At 37.1% G+C, this 20767-nt stretch overlaps 2 protein-coding genes across 2 annotated transcripts in view; both read left to right on the top strand.

Moving 5' to 3' along the window:
• Positions 1–20767, top strand: part of LOC128988784 (guanine nucleotide exchange factor DBS-like) — a 66743-nt gene that overhangs the window by 6721 nt on the left and 39255 nt on the right. The gene's annotated exons all lie outside the window — the stretch shown is intronic.
• LOC128988782 (uncharacterized) lies at positions 356–9512 on the top strand. Its single transcript, XM_054410413.1, has 8 exons — positions 356–499; positions 2480–2596; positions 3721–3909; positions 4622–4869; positions 5865–5981; positions 7071–7310; positions 8133–8311; positions 8920–9512. Exons 1-8 carry the CDS (start codon positions 476–478, stop codon positions 9198–9200), a joined length of 1395 nt encoding a protein of 464 aa, XP_054266388.1. The 5' UTR covers positions 356–475; the 3' UTR covers positions 9201–9512.

Here is a 20767-nt window from a genome sequence, read left to right as displayed (position 1 = left end):
GTACCAAATTTCATCAAAATCTGACCATTTTTGCTCGCACAGACACACACACATATATAAATGTAAATATATATATTTGAATTTGAAGGATGGTTTTTTTGGCCCCTAGGGACCTCAAAACGAAAAAGAAAATCGGTCATGGGTTCAGGTCTTACCATGAGTACTACGGTAATAGCTTATTCCCTATTTGGGAAATTCGCTAACTTAATATTAATTTCTAAAATGTAAACGTAAACCTACATCTAGCATAGCATGGGGCATTTTCAAATTTACCGCTTTCTGTTGACGATCGAACTACGTGATGACGTAACGGTCATGCGCAGAACATACTTTATAGGACACACGCCATATTGCCCATTTTGGAGTTGATTCTTCATAATTTTCTAAAGGAAACATTTGTAATTTTCAAGGTTGTAAAGTGATTTGGTGTGTTCTAACGTACTAAACCAAGCTGTGTAGTGCTAATTCATTGATTATGTCAAAAAACTACGAAAGTAAGGTGAGTAGTATTCTTAAAACGGCTACCAAGTGTCGTCTGAAGTCCATTCCTATAAAGGTGAATTTTGCAATTCTTTTCATCATGACGTGCGGATATGAGCCTTGTAACTTCTCTTTAAGGCCGATTATTGCTAGTTCTCTACTTGGATAAACATTATTCGATTTTAAAAGTACAAAACATATTATTATTGTAGATCTTATTTTGCATTCGATGGTTACGTTTTCTTTAGTTTATTAGTTTTTAATTATTAAATTAGCCATATTTTCCTCATTTCAAAATCGACCTAAGTATAAAAATCTATCTAGGTACAGAAACTTATTGGCGATTTTTGCTTGACCTAGGCCTACAGTCTACATTACTTTTTATCCTTACTTTTACTTTTTCGTGGATAAAAGATATTATAGGATATATAGGATCATTTTTTAGGCCTGATTATAACTGCTAAAATTTACAAATAGCATTGTGCTTAAGTTAATGTTTGAGGGCACAGTTCCGCAGAGAACCTAGACGATACTTTACTGCTGACATGTGTTTGCAGAATAATAGGACTAACTTATTTTGCCGTAGAAAGTGAGCTTAAAGAGTCCTTGGAGCCTAACTGTTTTAGCTCATAAAACAATTAGCCTACTTAACTACCAAGAAAATTTCTAATCTCACATTTCCCTAGATATTTCAATTACAATCCCTTTGGTACCTATAAAAAAAAAATATTTTGAGACACTGGTAAATAACCCTTCAGCGACTATTTGAAACTAACATTGCTCTTATGGCGGGCAAATCAAAGATGGCCGTCAGCTTCCAAGGACTTAAGTAGAATTTTATTTTTTGAGATAATTTGCAAAATTGAAGAACAAGTTTTGAAATAAGGAAAACAAACAACACTAGGCCTACAATGAAAATTTCTAATCTTAACGGTGCCCTAGATATGGACTTGGCTATGGCCCATTCAGCCGATATACAAAGGGGGGACTGTTTGCTCAACATGGCCAACAGTTTAACTTAAATCAGTTTCCATCGAGACAGTGAATTGACTATCAGTAGTTACATTACAAACTCTGAAATTGATTGATTATCGGTTTGATAGATTGATAGAAACTGGTGCTGGGAAATAAGTAGGCTACATACATTTCTTTTAGGTTCTAGATGTTCTTTTAGGATTTTGATCAGGTCATCGTAAGTTAATTTTTTAGGATTATTTGGTGCAGATAAGGATGAAACTAGTTTGAAATTGCTAGGTCCAATTGAGTTCAAGAGCAATTTAGCACAGTAATCTTTGTTAGATGCAATATTTTTCATTTGAACATAATTTTCAAAGCGTTGGTAATAATTTGAGAAAGATTCCTTTTTACTGTCAAAAATGTCAAAGCTTGGCACATAAGCCATTGTATGAGTTAAGTTTGTTTCAGATTGTTCAGTATCATTTGGCTTTATGTTAAAACATTGTCTAGAAAGTTGACTTACCAATGTTGTTATCATGGCATTTCCAAAAATTGCTTGAACTGTTCTTGATCCATGTTGATGAGATAAATTAAATGTTTCTAATTGATAATTGAAAATCCAGCTAGATGAAAAAAAAATTGTTGATAGTCCTGGCCTAGATTGCTTACAGGTAATGTTCATACAGTAACAGTCACTCACTTGAGGTTTACTTGTCGCCAATCAACTTGTCGTGGCCTTGTTTGTGCACGCGTATTTTGTTGACTTTGATAATTGAAAAAGGTTGCTTCATTTGAAAAGATTTATTTTACAATACACAATTGATTTATAAAAATGTGTAATGTTGAACGTTGATGACTTATTTAACACTATAATTATTAATAATAACATATGATGGATATTGACTTATTGTCAACATAGAACATTGTATTGAATAATTATTAAACATGTGGTTGATATACTATAGTCACTTATCAATTAATTCTTGTGTAGTCTTTATGAATTGATTAATAGCTTTAGACGATTATCTTTTTTAATATTCAGGCAACAAGATTTGTTGATGAAGCAGAAAAAGAAGCGAGTGAAGTATTACATTCACTACTTTCAGTTGAAAGAATAGAAAGATCAGGAAATTTGAATAGAACCAACGCTCAACATGAGGTATGTACCTAATGTTTTTGTAGCCTAATAGAAAAAGCAAAACCTGTTCTCTTAAGTCATATGAGTATCAAAATTACATCAGTAGTCAAATTGGACCTAAGTAATAGCTATTTACATTACAAGTGTAGTAAGAGCGTTTTTACAACTCGCTTCCGCTCGTTGCATAATTCACCTAAGAGATGTAAACACGCTCTTGCGCAACGTGTAACGTACAAGATTTTACCTGACCCGACAATATACATGGGTTTACGTACAATATTTTTCATTATCCATTTCACTCATCGTCTTACAGTAACGTTATTTTACAAACAAAAGCTAGGTTAGGAAAATACTTTAAAGCATAACAATAACATTCAAGCGCACAGCTGATTTCTAGCGTTGAACGTCGATGCCTCCATAGAGGTATATTTTTTTAAGTTAAGAACTCAATGGTAATTAAATGGGTTTCATTACATCACCGAGTGAGTTTTTTTCAACTTTACATCACTCAAGAAGTAAGGAAGTTTTATACATCACGCTTGGGATAGGGAAGTTTAACATGGCGGGTTAGGTAAAATCTAATAGGTTTTACAAGTTAATAGTAATGGAGCCAAATTTTGTAGTAGTAAAATCAAAATCAAATTTTCAAATTTTGTTGTGCTACTAATAACATGTGACAACTACTACAGTGAGAAACTAATCGTATTACTCTTAAAACGTTTAGCCTATATAGAAAACCCTTCTTAGATTTGGGTTTTTGTAATTTGTAAGACTTAGTTTGTTAAGTCCTATAACAATTGTGGCAAAAATTTGATATCCAACTTCATTGGATTAGGTATCGGACAAAGTGTTGATTTGATCAATTACCAATTTTGAACTAACCAAAACCCAAACTTTCTGTATCGATTGTAAAAATGGATAGGCCTAATACAATGTAGTTGGATATCAAACTGTTGCCCAATTCGTAACTCACACAATAAAGTAAACTGTTAACGTTAACAGTACGTTTAAAGAACATCCATCCCTATTCAAGTGATAGGCCTACAACTTGCAATAAAGTTTTACTATTAAAGTTAAATCAACTGAGTAACTTAAGCTGCATTTATATTCAAATCGAGTGATTACATCCAGTAAAATTGTCATAGGTGGTAGTTATAGACAACAGTGAAGAGCAAGGTCAATGGCATAATGAATTGCAGCATCACGGCAATATTTACCGGCTTGAGAACGGTGACGGCAGTCACGAATATGTGCATGAAGATGGCACTGCCGTTGTATGGGAGAGTTACCAAACCCTGGATGTAGAGACTACCAACCAACCCTCAGAACATTTGGTAAGAGTTTTTTTTTCAAAGAGTCCTGAAGGATTAGCAAAACCTCAGCAATCACTTATAACTAACTTATGGTCAGATATCCTGAGGAGTCGGTTATGCCAAGGTCGGATATGAGGAGTTCTACAGTAGAGCGTCAATTATCCGAAGCCCTATTTTCCGAAACATTGGTTAACTGAAAGCCCGATCACCAGTGTTGCCGCCATCGCAAGAGGTGATGAGCAGTTGCACGACTGCAAGATGTGCAGGTGTTGCGGGACAATCGCAGGAAACAATGAAAACCAGAACAATTTTGAGAATTTTTAAATATATGCTAAAATGTATTGAAATGTTATCAATAATTGTTAAGATGATTTATCAAATTTTTAGTGTCAATGATCGGTTATCCAAACACCCACAATTCCCAAAGGTTTCGGATGATCGACTTTCTACTGTACTGTATTTTGATATTTGTTTATCTCACTAAGTCACACTTTAATAATTTAAATGAAGGATTCCACACTGATAGATTGCAGGAAGAAATGTTATACATTTATTACAGCCTATTTTAAACTTAAGTTGTAAAATTTTCCTAGAAATTTGAGGTGGTGATAGTCATATGCTAATTAATCATATTTAGTCCTTTTTATAAGCCATCCTGAGTCAACAAGTTTGATATTTTGTTTTTCATAGCATTGAATAAAATATTTTAAACCGATCTTGATTTTTTTTATAGTTATTTGAAAGGCAACAGATTTTTCCCCAACAAATCCCCCAAAAACAAGGCAGCAAAGTACAACCCAAAAAAAATAATCACAAGTGGAAGAAAAAACCAGCAAAGCCTCAAGAGCCTAAGAATGAGTCAAAAGTGGAGGAAAATGTGGAAAATGATGATGCCAACGACGTTCGGCAAAGGTTTGCAATGGGATGTGAATGTCATGATGTCAGCTGTTTTCAAGGGTTAAATCCGGATAATGTGTATAGGTGAGTTGGAGGTTAGAGGTTTATTTGTGCTTTATTAAATCCTTTTAAATAATGATAATGTGCCTTAACAGAGATACATATGCAGTGTAAATTTTATACACACAGCTAGATATATATGAAAATTTTGATTTTATAAATCAATATTATATTCTGATAATAGTGGTCAACGCAGAAGAATTATTTGGTTGCATTTTAAGAATTATTTGGTTGCATTTTTAGGAGCCCCTGGTGTTATCTGACTTAAGGGAGGTTATCATTGAATCAATAAATGGTATGAGGACTTGCATTAAATTAGACAATTTCTGCATACAAGTATTTGTAACTTTCCCTCTATAGAGGTTACCTTCTTTTCTATAGTTGTAACTTCTTAAATTTTATTTGATTGTCAGGTTGGAATGGTTTTTTTTTTCAAAGGTGGAGAAGCATAAATAGAGTTGTATAACTAAACAGTTATAGTACAATTCAGTACATAAAACACTTGATCCAAAGTTTTGTGCCAAGGTACTTGTCTTATAGTGCAGAGTCAAAATATTATCTGAATTATGTCTTACTATCAAATATCCATGAAGATAGTTTAATTCAGTCAGACGCCTTGAGAAAGATTTTCAAAAGTTTTCAAATCATTGTCGATTTAACTATGTGAAACTGATTTAAGTTCTAATCTAGTTTCTTAGCATTGGTGATTATTCAAAGTTTAGCTTGGATAATAACTCTACAAACTTTGCATACATGAATGAAATTAAAATTGTATTGAACTATAGAACTCATATAATTTCACAGTTGTTTTGCTTTGGTATTATTATTATTAGTTTTTTATGGTGATTCATCATCAGCTTGTATTGTTAGTTGTGGTAAAATAATTACTAGGATATTACTCAAACAGTAATATTTCAATTTAAAGTTGTTTGTTTCCTAAAAATGTTAATTAATTAACTCAATTTTACCTTAAATGATATTCAAACAATCTTAAGTTTTCTATTTTCTCTTCTTTTCAGGCATCGTCTGAATATAGCAGAGTTGACGAAGGAAGAGCATGACATGTACCTGATGGGAGTAACAATGGCTTGTATGTCTGATCCCGGAGTCACGGTGAAACAACGGGAGAGGAGGAGGTGAGTCTGAGGGAATATCTGTGTCCATTACAATATTGGTGTATCTTCAGAAATTAAAATTGATCTAGACAATGAACTTTATATACGGTACAGAATCTTTGAAATTGCCCTAGAAATTCTGGTTCTAAAACAAAATCTTTTAAAGTGGAAAGAAAGGTTTAACATTATCATTTCAAATTCAAGTAGGTAACTTATTATCCGTTATATGTATAATATTAGTTTATTATTAAATTTGAATGATTGCATTTTTGAAATCTACAACTGTAGGCAATACATAAAGCGTTCGTTTGAATAACCAACAATATTGTAATCTGAACTTTATCTCAGCATGATCCAAGTCGTTGTCCGCTTTGCTAAAGTTTGTAGCCAAGCCAACTACCTGCTCTAAGGCAGACATTCCTTTTGCCTAGCTAATTTTTCAATAGGCCTACCTATCCATTTTACAAAATCCTTTTAAACCATGGTTTGGTATGTAGGTACTAATCCATGGTATCTCCAGGCGTTTTTTGATTTTTTTGAAATTTTGATTTTTAATGGGAATTTTCCCATAAAATAACAGAAAAAACAGATTTTCTTGAAAATGGCCTGAACGATTTTGATAAAGATTTAGTATGCTATAGTCGTTTAGTTCTGTACAAAATGGTACAAATCCCATTTCCTTGAAAATTACAGTTGAAAAGTTATTGTAGCTTGTGTTATTTTCCTATAAAAAATCCCGTAAATAAAAAAATCTATTTTGGAAATAAATTCGGTTTTGATTAAAATGAATGTGTTATGGTCCTTATAGTTCCAAACAAAATAATGCAACCCCCATTACTGTAAATATTACGGTTCAAAAGTTATTTTTACTCCCACCGCTTACCCATGATAAAGGTTGTTGACAAGCTTATGGGAGAAAGTATGTGTCAGATTGCTGATAGGGGTCTGAGGGTAGTGAAATATTAGGTTCGGGCGGGTTCGGGTCGGGTACTGAAAAGATCACTTCGAGTCAGGGTAATTTTCGGTACAGGCTCAAAATGACCAAAATTCAATTTTCAAGTATTTTTCAGGTTTTTATTGATATTTATGGATTTATTGATATATTTACAGGTTGAGGGCGCAGTACGTTTACCAAGGCCGTAGAGTTTGCCTCTCAGCATTTCTGTATCTAGAGAATTGTACGTTATACCAACTAAAGAGGATACGCAAACACGTCATGACTCATGGTGTCACCCCCCGTGTCCATGGGAACCACGGCAAGAAACCCCATAATGTGTTCTCGCTTGAAACTTACAGAAGAGCTACAGAGTTTCTCAAAAGCTATATAGAACAGCATAACACGAATACAGGGTAGGTTTAGTTTAACCCAACCAACAACCTACTTGTTTGTATCTTTTAGAGTTTTTAATATTTTTATTGTTATTCCACCAGACATTGTGTTTACTTCTTATATAAACTCAAATAGGGGCGTAATTACATGAGTAATTAATTTACACAATAGAATTATTAATATTTCGTTGTTTAGGACTTCTTTTGAGAACACTTCTTTCCTGTGTCGGCCAATAATTCAACACTTGTATTGTGTTGTTACTTAATAAAGTCATAATGACTTATATACCAGTACAGTACATCCAGATTATAAAATAAACTAGTTGCTCTGTCTGTGCTTTGCAGGGGGAGTATACAGAGAATAATAATGTGGTTATTTAAATCCACTGTAAAAACAGTTATGTACCCATAATTGATTATAGTGGCAAATCTTAATTGTACAGTAACTGCTTATTTTTTATAAATGAATAAGTTATCTCTTTGGTACATTTATTTGCTATCAACTGTGTGACCAGAACCAAAAGGTTAACCCAGGAAAAGTAAACAAACAACTATAAATAATACCCCCGCCGCATAATCCGGAGGCTACTCATACCGCAATCAATAGAAATATTTGAAGATGACACAAATATGTCCATTCTTGTGTATTTCATAAATTTGGTATTCCAGCTAACCTTTGAAGTTTCAGGACATGTCAATTGGTACTCATAAGAGAATGTTCGTGATGTATTAATATTTCAAATAGTTTGTATCAGACTTTTTTTTACTTAAATCTAAAAAGGTGTATTTCTTTTTATGATTTATACAATATAATATTTTAATTGGTTTCATGTATCTTTTCAGAAACTGTAAAAACACTGTGATCTTTCCACCTGAAATAAGCCGGAAAACAATTCATAATTTGTACCAAGGATTCATGAAGAAAAATGCTCCTCCAGAAGAAAAAACTATGGGATATTCAACTTTTCGGCATTTTATGAAGGAACAATTCCCACATGTCAGATTCTGTAAAATAGAATTAGGTAACTTTCCATCATCTTAAATGAATATAATCCGTTGGCTCTATTCTAGCTGTGCGACTTAAAATTTGTATGGGCGATATGACTGTTCTCGTCTGTTTCTACAATAAAAAAGTGTGTCCATCGGGGATCACACAATGGCGACAATCGCTGTACAGTAGAAGTGTATTCTTTCACTACTTTATATTGTGAAGAATGGATTAGTAAACTTGTTGTCTGTGTGTAAAAATGCAACTTGTTGTTTCTTGAAAGCTCCATGCTGACGAAGCCTACCTAAAGAAAAATTATGTGAGTACTAGAGCTGCAACCAATGATATTCTGATGAAAAAACGATGCCTTGGTGGTAAAATTTGCATTGATTGTCCAGCTTAGCCATGCTCATGTCTTTTTGTGTGATTTTGCTGTCACTCGTTCTAATTTAGACCCTCAGCTTGGACGGGGTCTTGGTAACAAGCACACAAATTTAATCCCCTAGCTAGAACAGGGCCTTAGTATTTAGCATAAATAATACATGGCAAAATATTAAGGAATTTGACCTTTTCACGATAAATTTTATTAAAAATACCTGTATTATTATTAGATTACATAAAGGCAAAATTATTGTGTTTCAGGTACCCAGAATGCTATAAATGTTTCAAACACGGCATCTAAGCAGAGCCATCAGGCACACAACAGCAACAGCCATCGAGCAAGCAATACAGAGGAACCTCAAACAGTTGTTGTGCAACCACAAACTGTAACACAAGGACCTGTACAAGCCATCACCACAATACCTCTGATCATACAGGAGCCTAGCAAACCTGAGATGCAGACATACATAGTCACTCCCATGGTCTCTGGACATACCATCACAGTCACACCTGTCACTAACTACGCCTTCACTACTCTGTGAGGAACATTAGACAAGCCAACACCACAATCCCTCTGATCATACAAGAGCCTAGCAAACCTGAGATGCAGACATACATAGTCACTCCCATGGTCTCTGGACATACCATCACAGTCACACCTGTCACAAACTACGCCTTCACTACTGTGTGAGGAACCTTAGACAAGCCAACACCACAATACCTCTGATCATACAGGAGCCTAGCAAATCTGAGATGCAGACATACATTGTCACTCCCATGGTCTCTGGACATACCATCACAGTCACACTTGTCACCAAATACGCCTTCACTACTCTGTGAGGAACCTTAGACAAGCCAACACCACAATACCTCTGATCATACAGGAGCCTAGCAAACCTGAGATGCAGACATACATAGTCACTCCCATGGTCTCTGGACATACCATCACAGTCACACCTGTCACCAAATACGCCTTCACTACTCTGTGAGGAACCTTAGACAAGCCAACACCACAATACCTCTGATCATACAGGAGCCTAGCAAACCTAAGATGCAGACATAAATAGTCACTCCCATGGTCTCTGGACATACCATCACAGTCACACCTGTCACAAACTACGCCTTCACTACTCTGTGAGGAACCTTAGACAAGCCAACACCACAATCCCTCTGATCATACAAGAGCCTAGCAAACCTGAGATGCAGACATACATAGTCACTCCCATGGTCTCTGGACATACCATCACAGTCACACCTGTCACAAACTACGCCTTCACTACTGTGTGAGGAACATTAGACAAGCCAACACCACAATCCCTCTGATCATACAAGAGCCTAGCAAACCTGAGATGCAAACATACATTGTCACTCCCATGGTCTCTGGACATACCATCACAGTCACACCTGTCACAAACTACGCCTTCACTACTCTGTGAGGAACCTTAGACAAGCCAACACCACAATCCCTCTGATCATACAGGAGCCTAGCAAATCTGAGATGCAGACATACATTGTCACTCCCATGGTCTCTGGACATACCATCACAGTCACACTTGTCACCAAATACGCCTTCACTACTCTGTGAGGAACCTTAGACAAGCCAACACCACAATACCTCTGATCATACAGGAGCCTAGCAAATCTGAGATGCAAACATACATTGTCACTCCCATGGTCTCTGGACACACCATCACAGTCACACTTGTCACCAAATACGCCTTCACTACTCTGTGAGGAACCTTAGACAAGCCAACACCGCAATACCTCTGATCATACAGGAGCCTAGCAAACCTAAGATGCAGACATAAATAGTCACTCCCATGGTCTCTGGACATACCATCACAGTCACACCTGTCACAAACTACGCCTTCACTACTCTGTGAGGAACCTTAGACAAGCCAACACCACAATCCCTCTGATCATACAAGAGCCTAGCAAACCTGAGATGCAGACATACATAGTCACTCCCATGGTCTCTGGACATACCATCACAGTCACACCTGTCACAAACTACGCCTTCACTACTGTGTGAGGAACCTTAGACAAGCCAACACCACAATACCTCTGATCATACAGGAGCCTAGCAAATCTGAGATGCAGACATACATTGTCACTCCCATGGTCTCTGGACACACCATCACAGTCACACTTGTCACCAAATACGCCTTCACTACTCTGTGAGGAACCTTAGACAAGCCAACACCACAATCCCTCTGATCATACAAGAGCCTAGCAAACCTGAGATGCAGACATACATAGTCACTCCCATGGTCTCTGGACATACCATCACAGTCACACCTGTCACAAACTACGCCTTCACTACTCTGTGAGGAACCTTAGACAAGCCAACACCACAATCCCTCTGATCATACAAGAGCCTAGCAAACCTGAGATGCAGACATACATAGTCACTCCCATGGTCTCTGGACATACCATCACAGTCACACCTGTCACAAACTACGCCTTCACTACTGTGTGAGGAACCTTAGACAAGCCAACACCACAATACCTCTGATCATACAGGAGCTTAGCAAACCTGAGATGCAGACATACATAGTCACTCCCATGGTCTCTAGACATACCATCACAGTCACACCTGTCACAAACTACGCCTTCACTACTCTGTGAGGACCCTCGGACAAGACAACGCCTCAATACCTCTGATCATACAGGAGCCTAGCAAATCTGAGATGCAAACATACATTGTCACTCTCATGGTCTCTGGACATACCATCACAGTCACACCTGTCACCAAATACGCCTTCACTACTCTGTGAGGAACCTCGGACAAGACAACGCCTCAATACCTCTGATCATACAGGAGCCTAGCAAACCTGAGATGCAGACATACATTGTCACTCCCATGGTCTCTGGACATACCATCACAGTCACACCTGTCACAAACTACGCCTTCACTACTCTGTGAGGAACCTCGGACAAGACAACGCCTCAATACCTCTGATCATACAGGAGCCTAGCAAATCTGAGATGCAAACATACATTGTCACTCTCATGGTCTCTGGACATACCATCACAGTCACACCTGTCACCAAATACGCCTTCACTACTCTGTGAGGACCCTCGGACAAGACAACGCCTCAATGCCTCTGATCATACAGGAGCCTAGCAAACCTAAGATGCAGACATACATAGTCACTCCCATGGTCTCTGGACATACCATCACAGTCACACCTGTCACAAACTACGCCTTCACTACTCTGTGAGGACCCTCGGACAAGACAACGCCTCAATGCCTCTGATCATACAGGAGCCTAGCAAACCTAAGATGCAGACATACATAGTCACTCCCATGGTCTCTGGACATACCATCACAGTCACACCTGTCACAAACTACGCCTTCACTACTCTGTGAGGAACCTCGGACAAGACAACGCCTCAATACCTCTGATCATACAGGAGCCTAGCAAATCTGAGATGCAAACATACATTGTCACTCTCATGGTCTCTGGACATACCATCACAGTCACACCTGTCACAAACTACGCCTTCACTACTCTGTGAGGACCCTCGGACAAGACAACGCCTCAATGCCTCTGATCATACAGGAGCCTAGCAAACCTGAGATGCAGACATACATTGTCACTCCCATGGTCTCTGGACATACCATCACAGTCACACCTGTCACAAACTACGCCTTCACTACTCTGTGAGGAACCTCGGACAAGACAACGCCTCAATACCTCTGATCATACAGGAGCCTAGCAAATCTGAGATGCAAACATACATTGTCACTCTCATGGTCTCTGGACATACCATCACAGTCACACCTGTCACCAAATACGCCTTCACTACTCTGTGAGGACCCTCGGACAAGACAACGCCTCAATGCCTCTGATCATACAGGAGCCTAGCAAACCTGAGATGCAGACATACATAGTCACTCCCATGGTCTCTGGACATACCATCACAGTCACACCTGTCACAAACTACGCCTTCACTACTCTGTGAGGAACCTCGGACAAGACAACGCCTCAATACCTCTGATCATACAGGAGCCTAGCAAATCTGAGATGCAAACATACATTGTCACTCTCATGGTCTCTGGACATACCATCACAGTCACACCTGTCACAAACTACGCCTTCACTACTCTGTGAGGACCCTCGGACAAGACAACGCCTCAATGCCTCTGATCATACAGGAGCCTAGCAAACCTGAGATGCAGACATACATTGTCACTCCCATGGTCTCTGGACATACCATCACAGTCACACCTGTCACAAACTACGCCTTCACTACTCTGTGAGGAACCTCGGACAAGACAACGCCTCAATACCTCTGATCATACAGGAGCCTAGCAAATCTGAGATGCAAACATACATTGTCACTCTCATGGTCTCTGGACATACCATCACAGTCACACCTGTCACCAAATACGCCTTCACTACTCTGTGAGGACCCTCGGACAAGACAACGCCTCAATGCCTCTGATCATACAGGAGCCTAGCAAACCTAAGATGCAAACATACATTGTCACTCTCATGGTCTCTGGACATACCATCACAGTCACACCTGTCACCAAATACGCCTTCACTACTCTGTGAGGACCCTCGGACAAGACAACGCCTCAATGCCTCTGATCATACAGGAGCCTAGCAAACCTAAGATGCAGACATACATTGTCACTCCCATGGTCTCTGGACATACCATCACAGTCACACCTGTCACAAACTACGCCTTCACTACTCTGTGAGGACCCTCGGACAAGACAACGCCTCAATACCTCTGATCATACAGGAGCTTAGCAAACCTGAGATGCAGACATACATAGTCACTCCCATGGTCTCTAGACATACCATCACAGTCACACCTGTCACAAACTACGCCTTCACTACTCTGTGAGGACCCTCGGACAAGACAACGCCTCAATACCTCTGATCTTACAGGAGCCTAGCAAACCTAAGATGCAGACATACATAGTCACTCCCATGGTCTCTGGACATACCATCACAGTCACACCTGTCACAAACTACGCCTTCGCTACTCTGTGAGGACCCTCGGACAAGACAACGCCTCAATACCTCTGATCATACAGGAGCCTAGCAAACCTAAGATGCAGACATACATAGTCACTCCCATGGTCTCTGGACATACCATCACTGTCACACTTGTCACCAACTACGCCTTCACTACTCTGTGAGGAACATTGTCATTGTTGTTGCTGTATAGCATTGTTCTTTCTACCTTGTAGAGTTTCTGTCCTTTTAGAACCTTTGATGGATAAGTTTTTTTTTCTGCTTGTAGGATTTTATTTTTGTACTCTTTGTCTTAACTGATACAAATGTTTACCGTAAAAATGAAGCTATAAATACAGTACAAAGTTTGGTTTAAATTTGCATTATGATGTTGTTGAGCAGAGTTGTTGGGAGAAAAAGTAGCTCGTGTAATTGTTCACTTATTGAACTATTAAGGACTATGATGCCATATCATATGTAAATTTAAATTAGGTTATGTTTTGAATGTACCTGTGATATTTATATTTATTGTATATTTTTTGAAACTGTAAATTAGTCTGTATGAAATAAATATTACAACTGTATAGTTTATAAAAATTTGTTTGTTCTAACGCTATGATTTGAACCATTTGACCGTTTTTTCTGTTCTCTTCTACTTTTTTGTCAGAATTTGATAACTTTTTTGGAAAAGTACAAAATTATTCACTTCAGTTATACCATTATACCCTCACTGCAGCAAACAGTTAGTTCTCGATTCTTCCCCAATATGTTCATTAGTTCTCAAAAAATAAAAAAAAGTTATAGCTAACTTCACACTTCCAATTTCTTGCGCGCACCGTTTTCAGATGAAAAATGCTTACATCTATATACCAAATTTTGGTTCTTTGTTAGTGTCAAATTAAGTGAGGTTGAACCTAAATTGACCATTTATTTGATATCAAATGAATGTTCGCGAATATCAATTTAATATTCGAATGTTAAAAATGTTATATCAATATTTTAAGTGAGGTTGGACCTAAATTGACCATTTATTTTATATCAAATGAATGTTCGCGAATATCAATTTAACATTCGAATGCCAAAAATGTTATATCAATATTTGTCACCATCATATTTAAAATGTGAATGTAAATTCAATCATATTCTCTTTATCATATTTTACCAATAAATTTATGAATGTCAAATTTGATATTTATTTTATATTCAATTTGAATATTCATTTGATGTAAAATTGAGTGACGTTTGAACCTAAATTGAACGTTTATTTGATATCAAATAAATATTCGGTGCTATGTGGGGAGAAACGTGGTAAATTCCCTTGGGGCTTTGACATGGCCTTTAATGTAATGTTCTATTACCAAATCAGTGGAAAATCCTAATATCACAGTAACTCCTAAAATTATTTATCATGAAGTTAACTTATATCTATTTTATGGGTTGGTTTCTGCTCTTTTTACCACTTCTTAGAGATTGTACGTAGGCGTGTTACATGTAGACGATATTCTTTGGCGTATTGCATCTGTAGACGATACTTGGGTTGGTGTAGTTATTACAATGGAAAAGGTGAGAAAGCCTGGACAATTTGATATACTACAATACTACAAATAAAACTGAATTAACACTGTGCTACATTACTTGAGCAATCTTTGAAAGAGCCAATTTGCAAACAATGGAAACATGGGAAAGTCATAAAACACAACCAAGTAGAAGAAGTATAAATAATGTTTGTTTTTTTCATTTATAATCGTTATTATAGACAACCTGATGCGGCTATGAGTGGAATCATTTGTAGAAAACACTAAAAACCAAGATCAGCTTAACTGAAAAAAGATAAGATATTTACAAACAATTTTGATTATATATAACTGTTGTGTACATTGTGAGTATTTCTATAATCTTTGAGTCGACTCTTATAAAGTCATCGGAAATTATGACTGTTATTCGTTTTAAAATAACGCCTGTAATGCTTCGCAATTGCTCGAATTCAAGCAACAGGTACACTAGTTGAAATTAAATGAAAATGATACGATTCCATGTCGGACTAAGCTTAGTCAGTACGGTGACAATAAGACTAAAGACTACAAGATCGTTGTCGACACTCATCTCGATTCATACTTGGTTTAAAATACCTATCTTCTTATATGGTCACCGTTTCGATTAAAAGATATGAAACTTTAAACACTGCTATCACAAAAAAAACCTTTTTCTATTTTTGGGACTCAAATTATTTGCCTCTACAGTAGTATTTATAAGCGCTAAGATGTTAATTGCAGTAGTAGTAAATAAACCTGAACTTTGTTTGCTTTATTATTTAGCAACAAATACATAATAATATGATAATATATATTAATTATGAAGCATACATCGTATATTGTTGTGTGTTATTTCTGCTATCTCCTGTATAAGTTTGTAGTTCATTTCAGCTGGTGCGACCACAAAATACATTACATAATAATAAAATCGAGAAACGAAGGACAAGAATAATTATTATATTTTTCCAAAATTTTAGACGTTTCAAAGGTATTTGCTTTATGGTATACATACTATGCAGCTTTATGGCTTGTTGTGTGGAATCATGTGAGCCTGCCCCTATGATTGAGGAAAAAACGTAACAGCTGTTAGAGGCCGGTTTAGCTCCAGCTGACGCTTAAATCAACGATTATTGGATTGGATCCCTAACCAGTAACAAAACAAACTTAACAAACCAATCAGCATTAAACGTCAAATCAAATTAGAACTTAGAAAAATTGCGTTTTTGTTGGTTTCAAAACATAACAATGGGTTGTTAAGTTTATATGCCTCTAGGGTTTCCTTCTTTTTAGTTAAATACACTACCCCAACAATTAATATAACTTAGTTTATCTATACTACAGTTGTGCGATGCCGTTGTTATTGAGTGCAGACTGGAGTTGGCTAGTAATCTACCTGCGATAGGCCTATTCGTGACTTTAAGGAGAACAGGAATGTGCAGGGTAGGCCTAGCCTACATTTTAGAACAATTTCAAAGCCTACCCTTAAGTTTAGGCTTTCATGCAAGGTTTGATGTTCTGAGCTACCCTCAACACTTGCAAGGCGATGTCTGTGTCTGGTGAGGATTATTTGTACCCTATGCATTGACTTATCTTAAGTTAACTTAGCAAGGTCGTCTCTATTATTTATTGTAATCGACAATTAACACTAGGCCTAGCCTATATTTAAAAATTAATAGGCCTGGCTTAACTGTGATATTCAATGGTGTGAAGGTATTTTTATCACTTATAATCAGAATCTATAATCCAGCGGGAGGAGGTGCAAGTTAGAGGGTAATTCAGTTTAGTCATTTCATGAGATTGTTGGTTTGAAACCAGCAGACCAGTTTCCTTTAACTTAGTCCTATAATTACAAAGGTAACTTAGGCTAGTTTCCCTTAGCTTGCCCATGTCACTTATGGTAAGTTAGGTATAACTTAGGCCCTACCGGTACCACTTGTTCATGATGACCATCAAACAGTTGTTGATGATGTCATCAAGACTGTCCAAGATGCAAAGACTGCTTCTTGTAAGTTAATGTTTGTTGGCTGCACTTTAGTATCTGCCCTACACTCATTGAAATGAATATATCGAAATACCGTTCAGTAGCCTATCAACAAACAATAAAAAAAATATCTTAGCCTAGGCCTATATTGAAATGAAACTGTTCCAAACTTACCTAACGTAACTAAGTTAAGTTAACCTCACTTGCTGTAACATTTCAAAATTCTGTTTGATATTCCCCACATGCCTTTTCTGTTATCAAACAGAATTTTGAAATGGTACAGCAAGTTTTGTTAACTTAAGTTAGTTAATTTGGGTTAGTTTAGATACAGTAGACTCCCTCTTACCCGGACACCTTTTAACCGGACATCGGTTTAATCAGACTACACTACCGTCGTGAAGTTAGCGGCTCCTTTCATCGGCGCTTTTTTGGTTTGTAATAGATGTGGGTTGGTACTCCTGCGGACGCCACAAACGTGTTTTGCAGGGATGTCGGAAACGCAATTCAATGACAATACGGTGCGAAATGATGTTTTTATATTTATATAATGTCAATTATACATTGCTAAAACGTGTATACAAGTTAAAACTAATTAATTGACGTATTTTAAAAGGCATATTTCAGACCGAGTGTACATTATACGTAGCTATGGCTTAACATAACGCGATCAATTAAAACTCCGAACATAAAAAGTGCATAATCTTTTTTCCCAAGCCCATCACATCAACTTTGAGCTATTCTAATGGTAATATACAATGTGTAGAATACTCAGTATAAATATGATTGAGGCAGTCCAGTGAATTACGAAGCTATAAGGCAAAATGTATATGGTTGATAGTAACTCGTATCAGGAAAAAGTGCACAATCTTTTTCCTAAGCCCATCACATCAACTTTGAGGTATTCTAATGGTAATGTACAATGTGTAGAATACTCAGTATAAATATGATTGAGGCAGTCCAGTGAATTACGAAGCTATAAGGCAAAATCTATATGGTTGATAGGAATTTGCGTCAGGAAAAGTGCACAATCTTTTTCCTAAGCCCATCACATCAACTTTCAGGTATTCTAATGGTAATAGACAATGTTTAGAATAATCAGTATGAGTATAATTGCGGCAGTCCAGTAAATTACAAAGTTATATGGCAAAATGTATATGGTTGATAGGAACTCGCATCAGGAAAAGTGCACAATCTTTTTCCTGAGCCCATCACATAAACTTTGAGGTATTCTAATGGTAATATACAATGTGTAGAATACTCAGTATAAATATGATTGCGGCAGTCCAGTAAATTACGAAGCTATAAGGCAAAATCTATATGGTTGATAGGAACTGGCATCAGGAAAAAGTGCACAATCTTTTTCCTTAGTCCATCACATCAACTTTGAGGTATTCTAATGGTAATGTACAATGTGTAGAATACTCAGTATAAATATGATTGAGGCAGTCCAGTGAATTACGAAGCTATAAGGCAAAATCTATATGGTTGATAGGAATTTGCGTCAGGAAAAGTGCACAATCTTTTTCCTTAGTCCATCACATCAACTTTGAGGTATTCTAATGGTAATATACAATGTGTAGAATACTCAGTATAAATATGATTGTGGCAGTCCAGTAAATTACGAAGCTATAAGGCAAAATCTATATGGTTGATAGGAACTCGCATCAGGAAAAGTGCACAATCTTTTTCCTAAGCCCATCACATCAATTTTGAGGTAAGATTGTGCACTTTTTCCTGATGCGAGTTCCTATCAACCATATAGATTTTGCCTTATAGCTTCGTAATTTACTGGACTGCCGCAATCATATTTATACTGAGTATTCTACTTCTACACATTGTATATTACCATTAGCATACCTCAAAGTTGATGTGATGGGCTCAGGAAAAAGATTGTGCACTTTTCCTGATGCGAGTTCCTATCAACCATATACATTTTGCCATATAATTTTGTAATTTACTGGACTGCCGCAATTATTCTCATACCGATTATTCTAAACATTGTATATTACCATTAGAATACCTCAAAGTTGATGTGATGGGCTTAGGAAAAAGATTGTGCACTTTTCCTGACGCAAATTCCTATCAACCATATAGATTTTGCCTTATAGCTTCGTAATTCACTGGACTGCCTCAATCATATTTATACTGAGTATTCTACACATTGTACATTACCATTAGAATACCTCAAAGTTGATGTGATGGGCTTAGGAAAAAGATTGTGCACTTTTTCCTGATACGAGTTACTATCAACCATATAGATTTTGCCTTATAGCTTCGTAATTCACTGGACTGCCTCAATCATATACTGAGTATTCTACACATTGTACATTACCATTAGAATACCTCAAAGTTGATGTGATGGGCTTAGGAAAAAGATTGTGCACTTTTTCCTGATACGAGTTTCTATCAACCATATACATTTTGCCTTATAGCTTCGTAATTCACTGGACTGCCTCAATCATATTTATACTGAGTATTCTACACATTGTTTATTACCATTAGAATAGCTCAAAGTTGATGTGATGGGCTTGGGAAAAAAGATTATGCACTTTTTATGTTCGGAGTTTTAATTGATCGCGTTATGTTAAGCCATAGCTACGTATAATGTACACTCGGTCTGAAATATGCCTTTTAAAATACGTCAATTAATTAGTTTTAACTTGTATACACGTTTTAGCAATGTATAATTGACATTATATAAATATAAAAACATCATTTCGCACCGTATTGTCATTGAATTGCGTTTCCGACATCCCTGCAAAACACGTTTGTGGCGTCCGCAGGAGTACCAACCCACATCTATTACAAACCAAAAAAGCGCCGATGAAAGGAGCCGCTAACTTCACGACGGTACTACACTGGTAGACGTGACATCTCTTTATCCGAATAATTTTTATCAGCACATTGGTTTAACCGGACTAGATCAGCAGGAAGTGGGCGGTACTGAAACGACTGTTCTCATGGGAAAGATTTGAGACCAGTGATTATGTGTCTAAATACAATGCTCTCCTAATTTTAAGTAAAATACTGTATAGAGTATGCATTTAAACGGTCCATTTTAACGAGATTTTGGGGACATCGGTTTAATCGGAAAAACCGTTATCCGGACTGGCCTCGATCCCAAGGAGTCCGGATAAGAGGTAGTCTACTGTAGTTTAATTTCTTAATCCATTTATTTTTTCTTTTCCTAAACAAGACCAAAGCTGATAGTTTGAAATTTATCCTAAATGTGTGTTTGAAGCAGTGGCGTAACAGCCGGCCCCGCAGACCACGCGGTGCGGGGGGCCCGCGAGTTTGAGATACAATTTTTTTCCTAAAACCATCTGTAAAACCAATCCTTTGTTCTTGGAATTTTTTTCTCTCCTGACTAATTTTTTAAAACACATTGTGTTGGTAGATACTTTTATTCTGCCAAATCTACTGAAATTTTATCTTTTAATTAACAAAATTGTTAACAAAACGCCACCCCCCACCACGATCACCTGACAATGTGTATTGTCCGTGTGGTTGTGTTGCTTCAGGCTAGAAGCTGAGTGACTGCCGCCTGGGCGACACACACTCGGAGCAGCCCCTCCCCCCTCCACTACTACCCGCTTACTTGTAACTCAGCTGACCGTTGA

The sequence above is a fragment of the Macrosteles quadrilineatus genome, unplaced genomic scaffold, assembly GCF_028750875.1.
Source record: "Macrosteles quadrilineatus isolate MER2022 unplaced genomic scaffold, UCM_ALF_1.0 Scaffold_3__2_contigs__length_128488019, whole genome shotgun sequence".
In the NCBI taxonomy this organism is placed as follows: Eukaryota; Metazoa; Arthropoda; class Insecta; order Hemiptera; family Cicadellidae; genus Macrosteles; species Macrosteles quadrilineatus.
This window is presented reverse-complemented; position numbering and strand designations above follow the sequence as displayed.